Source organism: Gekko japonicus, unplaced genomic scaffold (genome assembly GCF_001447785.1).
Source record: "Gekko japonicus isolate JY-2015 unplaced genomic scaffold, Gekko_japonicus_V1.1 scaffold309, whole genome shotgun sequence".
Lineage (NCBI taxonomy): Eukaryota > Metazoa > Chordata > Lepidosauria > Squamata > Gekkonidae > Gekko > Gekko japonicus.
Window position 1 is genome coordinate 504,893 of NW_015166430.1, and position 14,556 is coordinate 519,448.

The following is a 14,556-nucleotide window of genomic DNA, read 5'->3' on the forward strand; positions in this document are numbered from 1 at the left end:
ACCGCTCTAACAGTCAGAAAGTTCTTCCTAACATTTAGCCGAGGTTTAAAATGCTAGAAAATCTCTTCATGGAGATTTCAAGAAAGGCTTCTTTAACACACATGGGGGTGGGCACAAAGGGGGAAGCTCTCTTTGGCTGATTCTACCTGGGGGGAAGGAGGTCTCAGACCTGGACCCCTGCTGAAGGCCGCCATTGCCAAAGACTCAAGGTAAACTTTTAAAACACTGTAATTTCTAAATTAAAGAGCCTGCCTTAGAATAAGATTAGTTAGAGCATGTGCAGAATGATGGACAGCGGAATTGCATATTTGCATGGGGTTTTTTGGATCCCTTGCTCAATCTGTTGCTGTGTGGAGCATTTTATTTTTAGTAAGTGTTTTTTAAATTTTTTATGCTGGTTGTTCTCTGTATTACATAGATTTCCACTGATCAGACACACTATTTAAAATAGATGCCAGGAGAAGGTGAGTTGCTAATTCCCAAGGAATGAGCTAGTGCAGTAAGCTGTCCTTGTGAAAACCAGACATGGGTAGCGGGAGATGGAGGCACAAGGCAGGATTTTAGAACAGTGATGCAGGGGAATGGAGAGCTGGAAGTCCTGGTTCTCGCAGTGGGTGATTCCTACAAAGGACAGGTGGTGGAAGTGGGTGCACCAAAAGAGGGAGAGAGAAAACCCTCCAGTGGCCAGGAAAGCCAGGAGAGGGGCACATTGCCAGGTAGAGACTTGGATGGACACTGGTGCCCAGATGCCTTGGAGGCAAAGATGGAACAGGACCCGTAGGTCTGTGCGGGTGTTCCACCATAGATGTAGAAAAGCTTAAGACACAAGGAAACATTTTGGGGACACTGAAGAAGACCCACACAAACACATGATCTGTAGAGAGGTGACTGGCTGGATGGAGGAAAAAAGGTAAAACTGAGATGAACAGAGCCTGAATAACATATCAAATAGGGATACATTTTCTCTCTCCCCCCACCCCAAAATTGGAGTTATTTGGTCTTTGCACACATAGATAAAGCCTTGCACACACAGATAAAGAAAGAAGTACTTTTCTCGCTTTCTCACAATACAAGAACTTGTGGGCACTCAATGAAATTGCTGAGCAGTCGGGTTAGAACAGATAAAAGGAAGTACTTCTTCACCCAAAGAGTGATTAACACTTGGAATTCACTGCCACAGGAGGTGGCGGCGGCTACAAGCATGGACAGCTTCAAGAGGGAATTAGATAAACATATGGAGCAGAGGTCCATCAGTGGCTATTAACCACAAGGTAGGAACTCTCAGTCTGGGGCAAATGATGCTCAGTATTCTTGGTGCTTGGGGAGGGGCAACAGTGGGAGTGCTTCTAGTGTCCTGGCTCCACTGCTAGACCTTCTGATGGCACCTGGTATTTTTGGCCACTGTGTGACAGAGTTAGACTGGATGGTCCATTGGCCTGATCCAACATTGGCTTATCATAGAATCATAGAATGTTATAGTTGGAAGGGACCTTGCAGGTCATCTAGTCCAAGGATGTGCTTAAGGGGAGGACAATGGCTTTGAAACAAGAATTGTCTCTAAGGAAAAGTAGAATTAAAACAAATTGAATAGTTATGGTTATGGAGAAATATCTTGGTAATATGTGAAACATTTGTGTTTAAGGACTTTGTATGTTTTTGATTTCTTGTTAACCAGTTTGTTTTTTCTAAGCGGGGTGTGTGTGTGATAATGCGGGTTTGGCTTCTGATTCCATGGATCAATTTGCATGATAAAGGCAATGGCAATCTGTCTTTAAAATTCAGGAGGGTAGTCCTGTTGGTCTGAAGCAACAGATGTTGGTCTTAAAGGTGCCACTGGACTCAAGTTTTGTTCTGTCTTTAAAACTGTGGTTATTTCCTCAATGGGCCTTAACATATGGCTCAGGCTAAGAACTCATTAGGGATTGGACAAGGTGAGTCCCACTCCTAGGTAAAGGGAGAGGGCAGGCGTATGTTTGTGTAAAAGGAAAATATAGTTTACATTTTAGAAGAGACAAAGAGGGGGAGCAGACAGACTCTGCTGAGGTGTTGGCTACAGAACTCTTTCTTTCTCTCATCTCTGATGTGGAGTAGGAGATCTGCTGCCCTGTAAGAATGCCTCTTTTCCTCCAGCTGTGCTCTACTTGTACATCTGTAAATGAAACAAACTCTACAAAAATGCTGTAAGTCACCAAAGGGAACCAACTCAAGTAATAAGTTTTCATGCCCTGGGAAATTGGGGTGCAAATAACAGTACTTTTCCAGCTCTTAGTAACATAGAAGGCACCTCCACAACAGGAATGCCTGTGTGTATGATGTGTAATGATTCAAAATGCATGTTGTGTACAGGAACTAGAAAAGCATAATTGGTGTCTGAGTATAAAAATCTAGGTTTCTTGCAATGTAATTTTAAGCAGGAGTTATGCCCTTATTCAGCCATCCATCCAAGTAAATAGGCTTAGATTGGAGTAACTGTCTCTGTAGTGTTAGTGCAGAAGATGGATTATTTTATTATGCATATAGAACATAAAATCCAGGGCATAATTGAACCAAATTTTTCTGCAGTGTGGGATTTGAGATTTCACATATTTAAACATCCCTAATTTTCCCTTAGCTTAATGTTCCAGCAATCATTCTAAAGCTAATTTGGAGTACCATTCACTGAATTCAGCTCTTAAGGGGTCACCTCAGGAGTATCACAACAGAAACATGAAAGAGAAGAATTTCTTACCAGTCTGGAGTTGGCTTTGTTGGAGTCATCTTCAGGCATAGGCAGGTAGATAGCCAGTGCCACACAATTGGCAAAGATGGTCAGCAGGATGATGGTCTCGAAGGGTCTGAGGAGGCTTGTTAAAGGAAAGTTGCATGCAGAATGTTGTGCCACAAACAGGAATAATTGAAAATGACATAAAAGCCATTGATGTTAATATCAATATGCCAGTGTGGTGTAGTGGTTATAGTGTCAGACTAGGATCTGGAAGGCCCAGGATTGAATCCTCACTCTGCCAGGGAAGCTTGCTGGGTGACCTTGGGCCAGTCACACACGCTCAGCCTAACCAACATCACAGGGTTGTTGTGAGGATAAGATGGAGGAGAGAAGAATTACGTAAGAAGAAGAGGAGATTGGATTTATACCCCGCCCTTCACTTGGAGTCTCAGAGCGGCTTACAAACTCCTTTCCCTTCCCCTCCCCACAACAGACACCCTGTGAGGTAGGTGGGGCTGAGAGAACTCTGACAGAAACTGCTCTTTTGCGAGGACAGCTGTGCCAGAGCTTGTGACTGACCCAAGGTCACATCAGCAGGTGCAAGTGGAGGAGTGGGGAATCAAACCCGGTCCTCCCAGATTAGAGTCTGCACACTTAACCACTACACCAAACTGGCTCTCCATAAGCTGCTTTGGCTCCCCATTGGGGAGAAAGGTACGATATAAATAAAGTAAATAATTATAGTAATAAATATTGCTTAGGGGTTGTCAAAGGTTGTCTCATATCAGAAGAAAGAATTTTAAAAGAACATTATAATTATGACACTGTTTTAATAATCTGCATAAAAGGCTCATGAGTTATGAGCATCAGGAAAGGGTCACGATTTGCCTCAGCAGGTGGAGGGGTGAGCCGGATAGCATGACGCTGCCTTCTTTGTGATGGAGTTGAGCATGGGGGGCAGAGGACAAAGGCCATGTAAGGGACAGCATCAGCCCCACCTCCCTCTCTCTTGACCATCGGGTAAGGGAGGCAGAGGATGGCAAGGAGTAGCCAGAGCAAGAGGCACATGTGGTGGAATAAGTAGGGGGCGGGATTAATGAGGGCTTGTTCAATAGGAGCCTGTCCATTCCCTCTACCCCCCACCCCAGAACATTCTCTTGCCACTGACACTGCCAGCATGGACAGCATCCATTAGGCTCTGCTGGGTCCTGCTGGGCCTTCACATAAAAACTCCTGGTGCCATCCTTTGGTACTCAGACTTGTCCTAAAATTAAGAAGAGAAGAAGAGAAGAGATTGGATTTATACCCCGCCCTTCATTACCCAAAGGTGTCTCAGAGCGACTTACAAACTCCTTTCCCTTCCCTTCCCCACAACAGACACCCTGTGAGGTAGGTGGGGCTGAGAGAGCTCTTGACAGAAACTGCTCTTTTTCAAGGACAGCTCTTATCAGAGCTACGGCTTGCCCAAGGTCATCCAGCCAGGTGCAAGTTGAGGAGTGGGGAATCAAACCCGGTTCTCCCAGATCAGAGTCTGCGCACTTAACCACTACACCAAACTGGCTCTTAAACAGTATTCACCCTCACTATGTTGTACTGAATCCCTCCTATTCCTGAGAAGTCTGAGTATGCAGTTATCCTTTGCTGGGATCTGCTCAAAGCACCAAGGAGCCCCGACAGACTATTTCTTGGCTTTAGCACAGTTTACAAGGAGCCCAGAGATCTGGGAGGCATTTAAGGTTCGCTGAGATGTGTACAAATGTAACTTGATGCAAAGGATTCTCTCTCAACACAGAACACTACTCTGCTCCCTGTTAGCAGAGGTAATTCACTTGACCTCCCCCCCATGGAATGTTTGTTTCTTTAACCCTTCTCCAAATCTATAACAGCCAAATCAGTCCTTCCACATTCCAGCATCTTAATATGTCCTCCATTTTATATGTGCTACATGAACACATGAAGCTGCCTTATACTGAATCAGACCCTTGGTCTATCAAAGTCAGTACTGTCTACTGAGACTGGCAGTGGCTCTCCAAGGTCTCAGGCTAAGGTCTTTCACATCACCTCCTACCTGATCCTTTCAACTGGAGATGCCATGGATTGAACCTGGAACCTTCTGCTTGCCAAGCAGATGCTCTTCCACTGAACCACGGCCCCTCTTTACATATACAATACTGCAACCACAAAATACAGATAATGGAACAAACTCAAATCTAATCCTGTGGGAGAGCAGAGAGTGAAGGCTGGCAGATGATGTGGAACAACATGAGCTCTTGGAAGTTTTATCTTACATAACACAATAACTAGGGATATGTGAAAAACCAAGGGGATCAGCTGTGAAATCTATTCCCAGAGCCATGGATGTCTACAGAAAATCTGCTGAGCCTATCAGTTTCTTTCTGTTCCATTTTGTGCTCCTCTTTCTTTCTCTTTAACATTATACAGGCTCTAAAAGTACTGTGACAGTGTCATAGATGCAACGAACATGAAGCTGAGCAAACTTCAGAGGATGGCGGAAGACCGGAAGGCCTGGCGTGATCTGGTCCATGGGGTCGCGAAGAGTCAGACTCAACTTTGTGACTGAACAACAACAAAAAAAGTATTGTACATAGAATCATAGAATGTTAGCCTTGGAAGGGATCTTGCAGGTCATCTAGTCCAACCCCCTGCACTCTGCAGCAGCATAGCTGAAAGATAGCCCTACAACATACCTGAAAGATGGTCATCCAGCCTCTGCTTGAAAACGTCCAGCAAAGGAGCATCCACCACCTCCCGAGGCAGTCTGTTCCACTGCTCAACCACTCTCACAGTTAGAACATTTCTCCTGATATTTAGCCAGTATCAACTTTCTTGTAATTCCTACCCATTAGATCTAGTCTTGCAATCCGGAGCAAGTGAGAATAGATCTGCTCCATCTTCTACATGACAGCCCTTCAAATATTTGTAGACTGCAATCATGTCCCCTCTAACCCTTCTCTTTCCCAGGCTAAACATACCCAACTCTTTCAGCCTTTCCTCATAAGACTTGGATTCCAACCCTCTCACCATCCTGGTTGCCCTCTTCTGGACATGCTTGAGCTTGTCAACATCCTTCCTAAAATGTGGTGCCAAAAACTGGACACAGTACTCGAGGTGAGGCCTCACCATAGCAGAATAGAGCGGAACTACCACCTCCCGTGATCTGGACACAATGCTTCTGTTAATGCATCCTAAGATTGTATTAGCTTTCTTCGCAGTCACATCACACTGCAGACTCATGTTTAGCTTGTGATCAACCAGAACACCCAGATCCCTTTCACATGTGCTGCTGTCAAGCCAAGTCCCTCCCATTTTATATCTGTGCCTTTGATTTTTTGTACCTAAGTGTAAGACTTTGCACTTATTTCTATTGAAATTCATTTTGTCTCAGCCCACTGTTCCAGCTTATCTAGATCATTTTGATTCCTGACTCTGTCTTCTTCAGAATTAGCAATCCCACCCAGCTTTGTGTCATCTGCAGATTTGATAAGCATCCCCTCTATGTCTTCCTCCAGGTCATTTATAAAAAACATTGAAGAACACCAGGCCCAGGACTAAGTCCTGCGGCACTCCACTCGAGACTTCCCTTCACCTAGATGCAGAGCCATTTACAAGCACTCATTGGGTACGATTTTTCAACCAACCATGAATCCATCCAATGGTTGCACTATCCAGCCCACACTTAACAGCTTATCCTCAAGGATATCATGAGAAACTTTTTCAGATGCTTTACTGAAATCTAGATACACTATGTCCACAGCATTGCCAGAGTCAACCATTTTAGTAACTCTGTCAAAAGAGGAGATAAGGTTGGTCTGGCATGACTTATTCTTGATAAACCTATGCTGGCTACTACCAATTAACTCATTCCATTCAAGATGCTCACAGACAGAGCGTTTAATAATCTGCTCTAGAATTTCTCCATGTATTGATGTCAAACTGACAGGCCTGTAATTTCCTGGGTTCGTCTTTTCCCCCTTCTTGAAGATCGGGACAACATTTTCTCTTCTCCAGTCTTCCGGCACAACACCAGTACTCCAGGACATCTCAAAGATTAGAACCAGAGGCTCTTTAAGGCAGCTGGATGCTCTCTAACCATTTCCTTACTTACTCTGGACTGGCAGTTCCTCTTTCTTTCATATATCCTGCATTCTTCAGTTTGTATACAGCTTGCCTTACGGTTAAAGACCGACACAAAGTGAGAGTTAAGTAATTCCGCTTTGTCTTCATCCCTTATTAAGGCTTGACCGTCTTCCCCTAGCAATGAGCTTACCCCATCCCTGTTCTTCCTTTTGCTCTGAACATAGGCATAGAAACCTTTCTTGTTATTTTTAGCATCCCTCGCAAGCCTCAGCTCCATCTGCGCTTTAGCCTTGCTGACACCATCCCTACAGATTCGATTCTTCTTCTTGTACTCACCCTACACTCGTACTTTAATCAAAATAATAGTGCATCGTAGGTTCCATAGTCTGGGGTAAACTGTATACATGATGATGCAGAGGAAGGCTACACTATATGTAAGCTACATGTTACATTTGTGAAGCCCCAATTTCTTTAAAAATGGAAACAGCCTTAGGAAAGTAGCCATTTTTCTACTCAAAATTATTCCCCCATCTACCTTTGCTCCAAGGCAAGACCCATTACTCCTTTGCTCGACTTCACAGCCTTGCAAGGTTGTCTTTCATATTTTTAAAATTTTACACACATGCATGTGTTTTGTATAGTTTGCCTCTGGGAATGAGTAAAGTATGCCTGCAGGAGACAATATGGGGATGCTATGATATGAAAAGACAGAACTACAAATTTAGAGCAAGCAAAATCTGTAGAAGTGCAGATAAAAAAAGTCTGTGTCCATCATCCCATCCCTAAACAAATCCAGCACTTTTTTACATCTTAGAAGAGTAATAGATTTCCCCCATTTCTGGTGAAAATTGTCAGCAACCTCATGCATATTTATTTTTTCACCATCAGAAAATGGTTTATTAAATATCTTATCTGCAGCCTCTGCACCTAGCTATATAATATCACAGTCACATTGTCCCGTAAGACCACCCTACCAAATCCCTAATGAAGAAAGTATATTTAGCGAGAACTTTGAATATCTCAAACCTGCATACTCACACCCACAAGGTCCATTAAAGGTATCACTTAACCTATTTTGGGTTTATCAGACCTATCAGATCTACTAAACTGTGTTATCCTGTTAACACAAATACTGTGCAGCGAAGTAAGGGAAGTTGCTGAAGCTCATTAACCAGCAGGTGCTTGGTAGGTTGGGTACTAAGGAAGCAGGCATGTCAGCTTGACGTAGTGGGATCAGTTTACTAATGTAGTTGGCTACTAATCATAAACTCTTGAACGCAGCATATGATATCAGTCTGCAGCAGCCACAGAATGGGCTCTGGTACAAACAAGGGCTTGGTCTGAGTACCCTTCTTCCATTTCCTTATGCAGACATATTTATTTATTTATTAGATTATTAATTAGATGTAGCTCTACCATAACTTCCTGATACAGAGGTTGCTTTAATAGAATCCCCATTACCATTCACATCATCAACTGGTCACATCAGCAATGATTTGACCTTGTGTTCCTTTACTGTCTCTCAAACTAGCACTGTTTTATTCAGATGTGGGGTAACTTCCCAAGATCTCATCACTGATGCATGGATCATACAAAATCATTACAGAAACAACCAAATGGATGTATTTCATATTTTGAATCCATAGTGACTATCCTCACACTGGGAAGAAGATACTAAAAAGTGAAGTTTTAAAATCATTATGTTTCAAGTGGCACAATAGAGGAATTTAATGTGATATGGCCATGTAGACCAAAAAATAAAATGATGTCCAGGCAGTTGAGCTTCATACAAACAGGTCTGTGGTAGTAACAACACAAAACCAGCATCTGCCTCAAAAGCCCTGTTCTCTGCTTCTGTTTTCAGAGGTGAATAGGGAGGCAAACTGCAACAGGGCCTTTTCAGTTGTGGCACCTTGTCTGTGGAATGCCTTCCCCATCAAGGTCCACTTGGTGATTATGTTACTTTCTTGCAGGTGCCAGGCCAAAACATGTTTGTTTACCCAGGCTTTTAATTAAGGAACTGAGCTGTTAAAATAATTTTATACTGTGCTTTTAGTCTGAAATTGTTAAACTCATTTTAAGCTGCTCTACTATTTGTTTTTTTAATTCCCTGGCTGTTTTTTTAAAAGCTGGGTTTAAGGTATGCTTTCAATGTTTGTTTTTATTATGTAAACCACCTCAGACTGATTCCCCAGAAGAGGTGGCATAAATAAACCAATAAATAAACCCTAAATAAATAAACCAATTGCCAATCTAGTCCAGCATCCTGTTTCACACATTTCAACTGTCCCTGGAAGACCTCCAAGCAGGGTGTGAAGGCTACTATTCCCTCTGAACAAGGGGGCTTATAGGCCACATAGCTAACAGCCACTGATGACTCCATCCTCCATAAATTTGTTTAATCCCCCTTTAAAACCATGTAAGCCAATGGCTACAGCCAGAGGGAAGGCAGCATGTTGTAGCCTGATATCCCATCCTGGAAGCTAAGCAGGGTCAGTACTTGGAAGGGAGATCACCATGGAAGACTCAGAGGAGGAGGACGAGAAGAAGAAGATTTGGATTTATACCCTGCCCTTCACTCGGAGTCTCAGAGCGGCTTACAATCGCGTTCTCTTCCTGTCCCCGCAACAGACACCCTGTGAGGTAGGTGGAGCTGAGAGAGCTCTGAAACAACTGGTCTTGAGAAAACAGCTCTGAGAGAACTGTGGCTGACCCAAGGTCACCCAGCTGGCTGCATGTGAACTAGAGTCCAGATTAGAGTCCGCTGCTCTTAACCACTGCATCTAACTGGCAATAGCTGTCAGGAACTTCAGGTAGTCCACACACCCAGGCTTCTTCAGAAGATAAGTGTTTATTATGGTAAGGCAGAACTAAAGTACATGTATACAGCCTGTGTTAAGAATGCCTTGTAATAAGATGGCTACTAACTTATAGAATATTCAAACAGCCCCCCCCCTGCAAAGCCAATGAAGTTTTCTCACGCGTGCGGGCCCTGCCAGCAAGCAAGTAATTTTGCGCCCAAAGCAGTTACAGTTCCCAGGCCTGGGGAATTACAGCAAAGCATCTTCAAGGCCAATGTGCAGATAGTGGGAGCGCTAGGCAGATAAGCGCTGAGAACGGGAGGGAGATAAAATCCCCCCTCACATTCCAACACCATGACAGGGCTACCTGACAATGGCAAACCACCTCTGCTTCTCACTTGCCTTGAAAGCCCCTTGCTAGGGTTGCCGTATGTGGACTGAGACTTGATGGCACTTCACACACACACACACAAGCTAGTAGCCATCACTATGTCTCCTGTGACAATGAATTCCACAAGAAAATAACTCTTTGATTAAAAACATACTGCATATTATCTGTCCTGAATCTACTGCATATTAACTTTGTTGGATGCCTATGAGTTGTAGAAAAAGTTATCTCGATCCACCTTATGTCACCCATGCATAACTTTATAAACTTTTATCAGGTTCCTCAGTCTTCTAAACTGAGAAACCCCAAACCTTGTAGCCTCTCCTTGTGTGAAAGGTCCTCCACTCTCTTGGTCATCTTGAGTGCTCTTTTTCTGCCCCTTTACTACTACCAGGGCTTTTTTCCAGGATGAATGCACTGGAACGGAGTCCCGGAACCTCTTTGAATTTTAAGCTGCTCTACTATTTGTTTTTTAATTCCCTGGCTGTTTTTTTAAAGGCTGGGTTTAACGTATGCTTTCAATGTTTGTTTGTTTTTATTACGTAAACCACCTCAGACTGATTCCCCAGGAGAGGTGGCATAAATAAACCAATAAATAAACCCTAAATAAATAAACCAATTGTCAATCTAATCCAGCATCCTGTTTCACACATTTCAAGTGTCCCTGGAAGACCTCCAAGCAGGGCGTGAAAGCTACTATTCCCTCTGAACAAGGGGGTTTATAGGCCACATAGCTAACAGCCACTGATGACTCCATAAATTTGTTTAATCCCTCTTTAAAGCCATGTAAGCCAATGGCTACAGGCAGAGGGAAGGCAGCATGTTGTAGCCTGATCTCATCCCATCCTGGAAGCTAAGCAGGGTCAGTACTTGGAAGGGAGATCACCATGGAAGACTCAGAGGAGGAGGACGAGAAGAAGAAGATTTGGATTTATACCCTGCCCTTCACTCGGAGTCTCAGAGCGGCTTACAATCTCTTTCTCTTCCTGTCCCCACAACAGACACCCTGTGAGGTAGGTGGAGCTGAGAGAGCTCTGAAACAACTGGTCTTGAGAGAACAGCTCTGAGAGAACTGTGGCTGACCCAAGGTCACCCAACTGGCTGCATGTGAATTAGAGTCCATATCAGAGTCCACTGCTCTTAACCACTGCATCTAACTGGCAATAGCTGTCAGGAACTTGAGGCAGGTAGTCCACGCACCCAGGCTTCTTCAGAAGATAAGTGTTTATTATGGTAACGCAGAACTAAAGTACATGTATACAGCCTGTGTTAAGAATGCCTTGTAATAAGATGGCTACTAACTTATAGAATATTCAAACAGCCCCCCCACCTGCGAAGCCAATGAAGTTTTCTCATGCGCGCGTGCCCTGCCAGCAAGCAAGTAATTTTGCGCCCAAAGCAGTTACAGTTCCCAGGCCTGGGGAATTACAGCAAAGCCTCTTCAAGGCCAATGTGCAGATAGCAGGAGCGCTAGGCAGAGAAGTGCTGAGAACGGGAGGGAGATAAAATCCCCCCTCACATTCCAACACCATGACAGGGCTACCTCACAATGGCAAACCACCTCTGCTTCTCACTTGCCTTGAAAGCCCCTTGCTGGGGTTGCCATATGTTGACTGAGACTTGATAGCACTTTACACACACACAAGCTAGTAGCCATCACTGTCTCCTGTGACAATGAATTCCATAAGAAAATAATTCTTTGATTAAAAACATACTGCATATTATCTCTCCTGAATCTACTGCATATTAACTTTGTTGGATGCCTATGAGTTGTAGAAAAAGTTATCTCGACCCACCTTATGTCGCCCATGCATAACTTTATAAACTTTTATCAGGTTCCTCAGTCTTCTAAACTGAGAAACCCCAAACCTTGTAGCCTCTCCTTGTATGAAAGGTGCTTCACGCTCTTTGTCATTTTGAGTGCTCTTTTTCTGCCCCTTTACCAAGGCTTTTTTCCAGGATGAACACACTGGAATGGAGTCCCGGAACCTCTTTGACAAAATTCTTTTAAAATTGTTTAAAAGTTCATGAGTCCCTCTTGAGAGATCCAGCACCTCTTTTTCCAAAAGAAAAAAGTCCTGACGACAACGACAACTGACAACGACTACTACAGTGTCCTTTTGAGAGAAAAGGACTAAAATGTCTCATTGGCCTATATCCTACTATGCCATTCAGCAGTATCTGAAGCCTTTCTGCAATCTAAGTGGCTCTTCCACTGGGAACACTATTGCATGGCAATCACAACAGGACATAGAAGGTAGCCAATCTGTGGAGCAGAAATGAAGCACTGACGTTGTAAAGATCCCTGAAAACATTTGGTGATTAGACAAAAAGGAGATGATGGAAAGGAAAGGATTGGTGAAAAGAGAAGGGAAAGGAAACAAGCCCCAGAAAGAGAGCCACTGATGGGATGGTAGATGCTTTTTTCCTGGAATTATGAATATGTATTATAGGCAGAGGTCGTTTCGTAGAAAAAGAGCTAGGGGAACTCATTAGCATAACTCATTAGCATATGCCACACCCCTTGACATCACCGGAAGTGTGTCATAAGGCCACACCCCCTGACATCACCAGAAGTGTGTCATAAGGCCACACACCCCGCACGGGAGTGCAAGGAAGCCCCGCGAAGGCCCTCCCTAGCCCCAGGCAGGCAGGGGTGGGGAGAGGCAGGGAGGAAGCAACTTACCCTCCCTCTTCTCCTGCCTCCTCCTGGCTGAATGAGGGCCGGAAGCGTGGCGGCCGGAAGCAGGGGGCGGGGCTTCGTCATGTAGCTTGGAATACTATGGTTGCCTAGCAGGGAATCCGGTTTTTAAAGCTACATGTGCTCCTTTGATCATTTTTGGATTTTTTTAAAGCTGTCCAGTGTATTTTTAATTTATTTTAGATTTCACATTTTCCCACATACCTAGGACCCACCCCCCATACCTCACCCGGGGGAACTGCGATCCCCCGCGATCCCCCCAAAATGACCTCTGATTATAGGTCAATACCTGAGAACTGATTACTTTCCAGATGGCAGAAAAGAGAAAGAAGCCCCTGCTTTGAAACAGGAAGTAAACTGAATGGGGGTGAAATGGTTCATAGCAATTAATGAAGCCACAGTCACTTCTATGTGATCAGGCCGCATCCCTTGCCAAAAGGGGGACTTGCTTGTAGCCCACCAAAGTCATACCAATGATGAGGTGAATGGATGACAGCTCCAGACTGATAAGGAGTTTGTCATGTATTAAATGGCTTCAATTCTTCCGCATAGGATGCGGATTTATTCTGGGTGGTCAGGGGTCTATTGGGTAGTGATCTACAGGAGGGGTAGACTGCTGTCCTCAAAACTTTGTAGATAAAATCTCTCGCATTCATTCCAACTTAGACTTTACATTTGCAGTGACTTGACTGAATGGTCGCAGGGTGCCAACTTGTTCAGTTGTGTGAGATACTTTTCAGCTTGTTCAGTCTGAGGATGTAGACAGGATTCTTAGGTCTGAGACCTACCATCTACTTGAATGACACATACTTCCTGGATGTTTAAATATGCGGGGGGGAGGGTGGCAACTGGGCCCAGGAGACAGTAAATACCTAGGCTTGCCAAGTCCACCCGGGGGGCAGGGAAACCCCCGCCCCAGAGGCCCATTCCCCGCCGCCGCCAGATCGGGCCCCGGGGGGAGCCCCACCCCGACGTGCACCCATGGTCATCCGAGGGAAAACTCTATGTTTTTCCCTCGGATGGCCGTGCCCCCGCCCCCAGTGTGCCCGGCGGCGTCACGTCACTTCCGGGTGGCGTGCATGCGGTGCGTGCGTGGTTTGCATGCGTGTGCTCAAGCTGCAAGCCGGAAGTCCCCCGCTGCAGCGCAACGCCGGGCTTGGCAACCCTATAAATACCTCCCTCAGAGAGGAAGTGGTTGCCCCTGCCTGGAAGCAGACAGTGGTGTGTCCACTCCCAGAGTAACCTCATCTATACCCAGGAGAGCTGAATAACTACTGTCTGTCTCAAATGTAGCATTCTTGAGCAAGGTTAAGGTGATTGAACAAGTGGTAAGTGGGCAACTTCAGGGATTCATGGATGAAATAGATTGCTTGGATCCATTCCAGTCTGTTTTCAAGCCTGGTTATGGGACTGAAATGGCCTTGTTTGTCCTGGTGGCTGACTCATGCCAAGAGATAGACAGGGGGGTGCAACCCTGTTAATTCTTCTGAATTTCTGGGCAGCTTTTGATAACATCGATCAGTATCCTTCTGGATCGCCTTTTGGGGTTGAGACTGGAAGGCACCATTCTGTGATTGTTTCAATTCTACCTCAAAGGCAGGGTTGCCAGGTCTTACCTGGCTGCTGATGGGAGGATCCTGCCTCTCCTTCAGGACCTTCTGGCGCGCGTGTGTAGCACACACTGTGATGACATCACCTCGAAGTGACATCATCGCATTTGGGCCGTCCGGGTTCTGCTCTCTCTATATATTTGTTTTGCAAAACTCTATGGTTTTTTGCCTTCAAAACCATATTTTGCCCAAAAACTAGAGCATCACCCCCCAACATCCCTGACTTGATGATGTCATCATGACAGGGACATTGT

The 14,556-nt window shown here is 44.8% G+C and overlaps 1 protein-coding gene across 3 annotated transcripts in view; it reads right to left on the minus strand.

The window, feature by feature from the left end:
• The window catches only part of CACNA1S (calcium channel, voltage-dependent, L type, alpha 1S subunit), a 109,752-nt gene that overhangs the window by 89,015 nt on the left and 6,181 nt on the right, over positions 1–14,556 (minus strand). For all 3 annotated transcript variants that reach the window (XM_015411835.1, XM_015411836.1, XM_015411834.1), the window contains exon 2: positions 2,729–2,834. In XM_015411835.1, the coding sequence (XP_015267321.1) occupies positions 2,729–2,834 (106 nt within the window). The remainder of the gene's footprint in view (positions 1–2,728; positions 2,835–14,556) is intronic.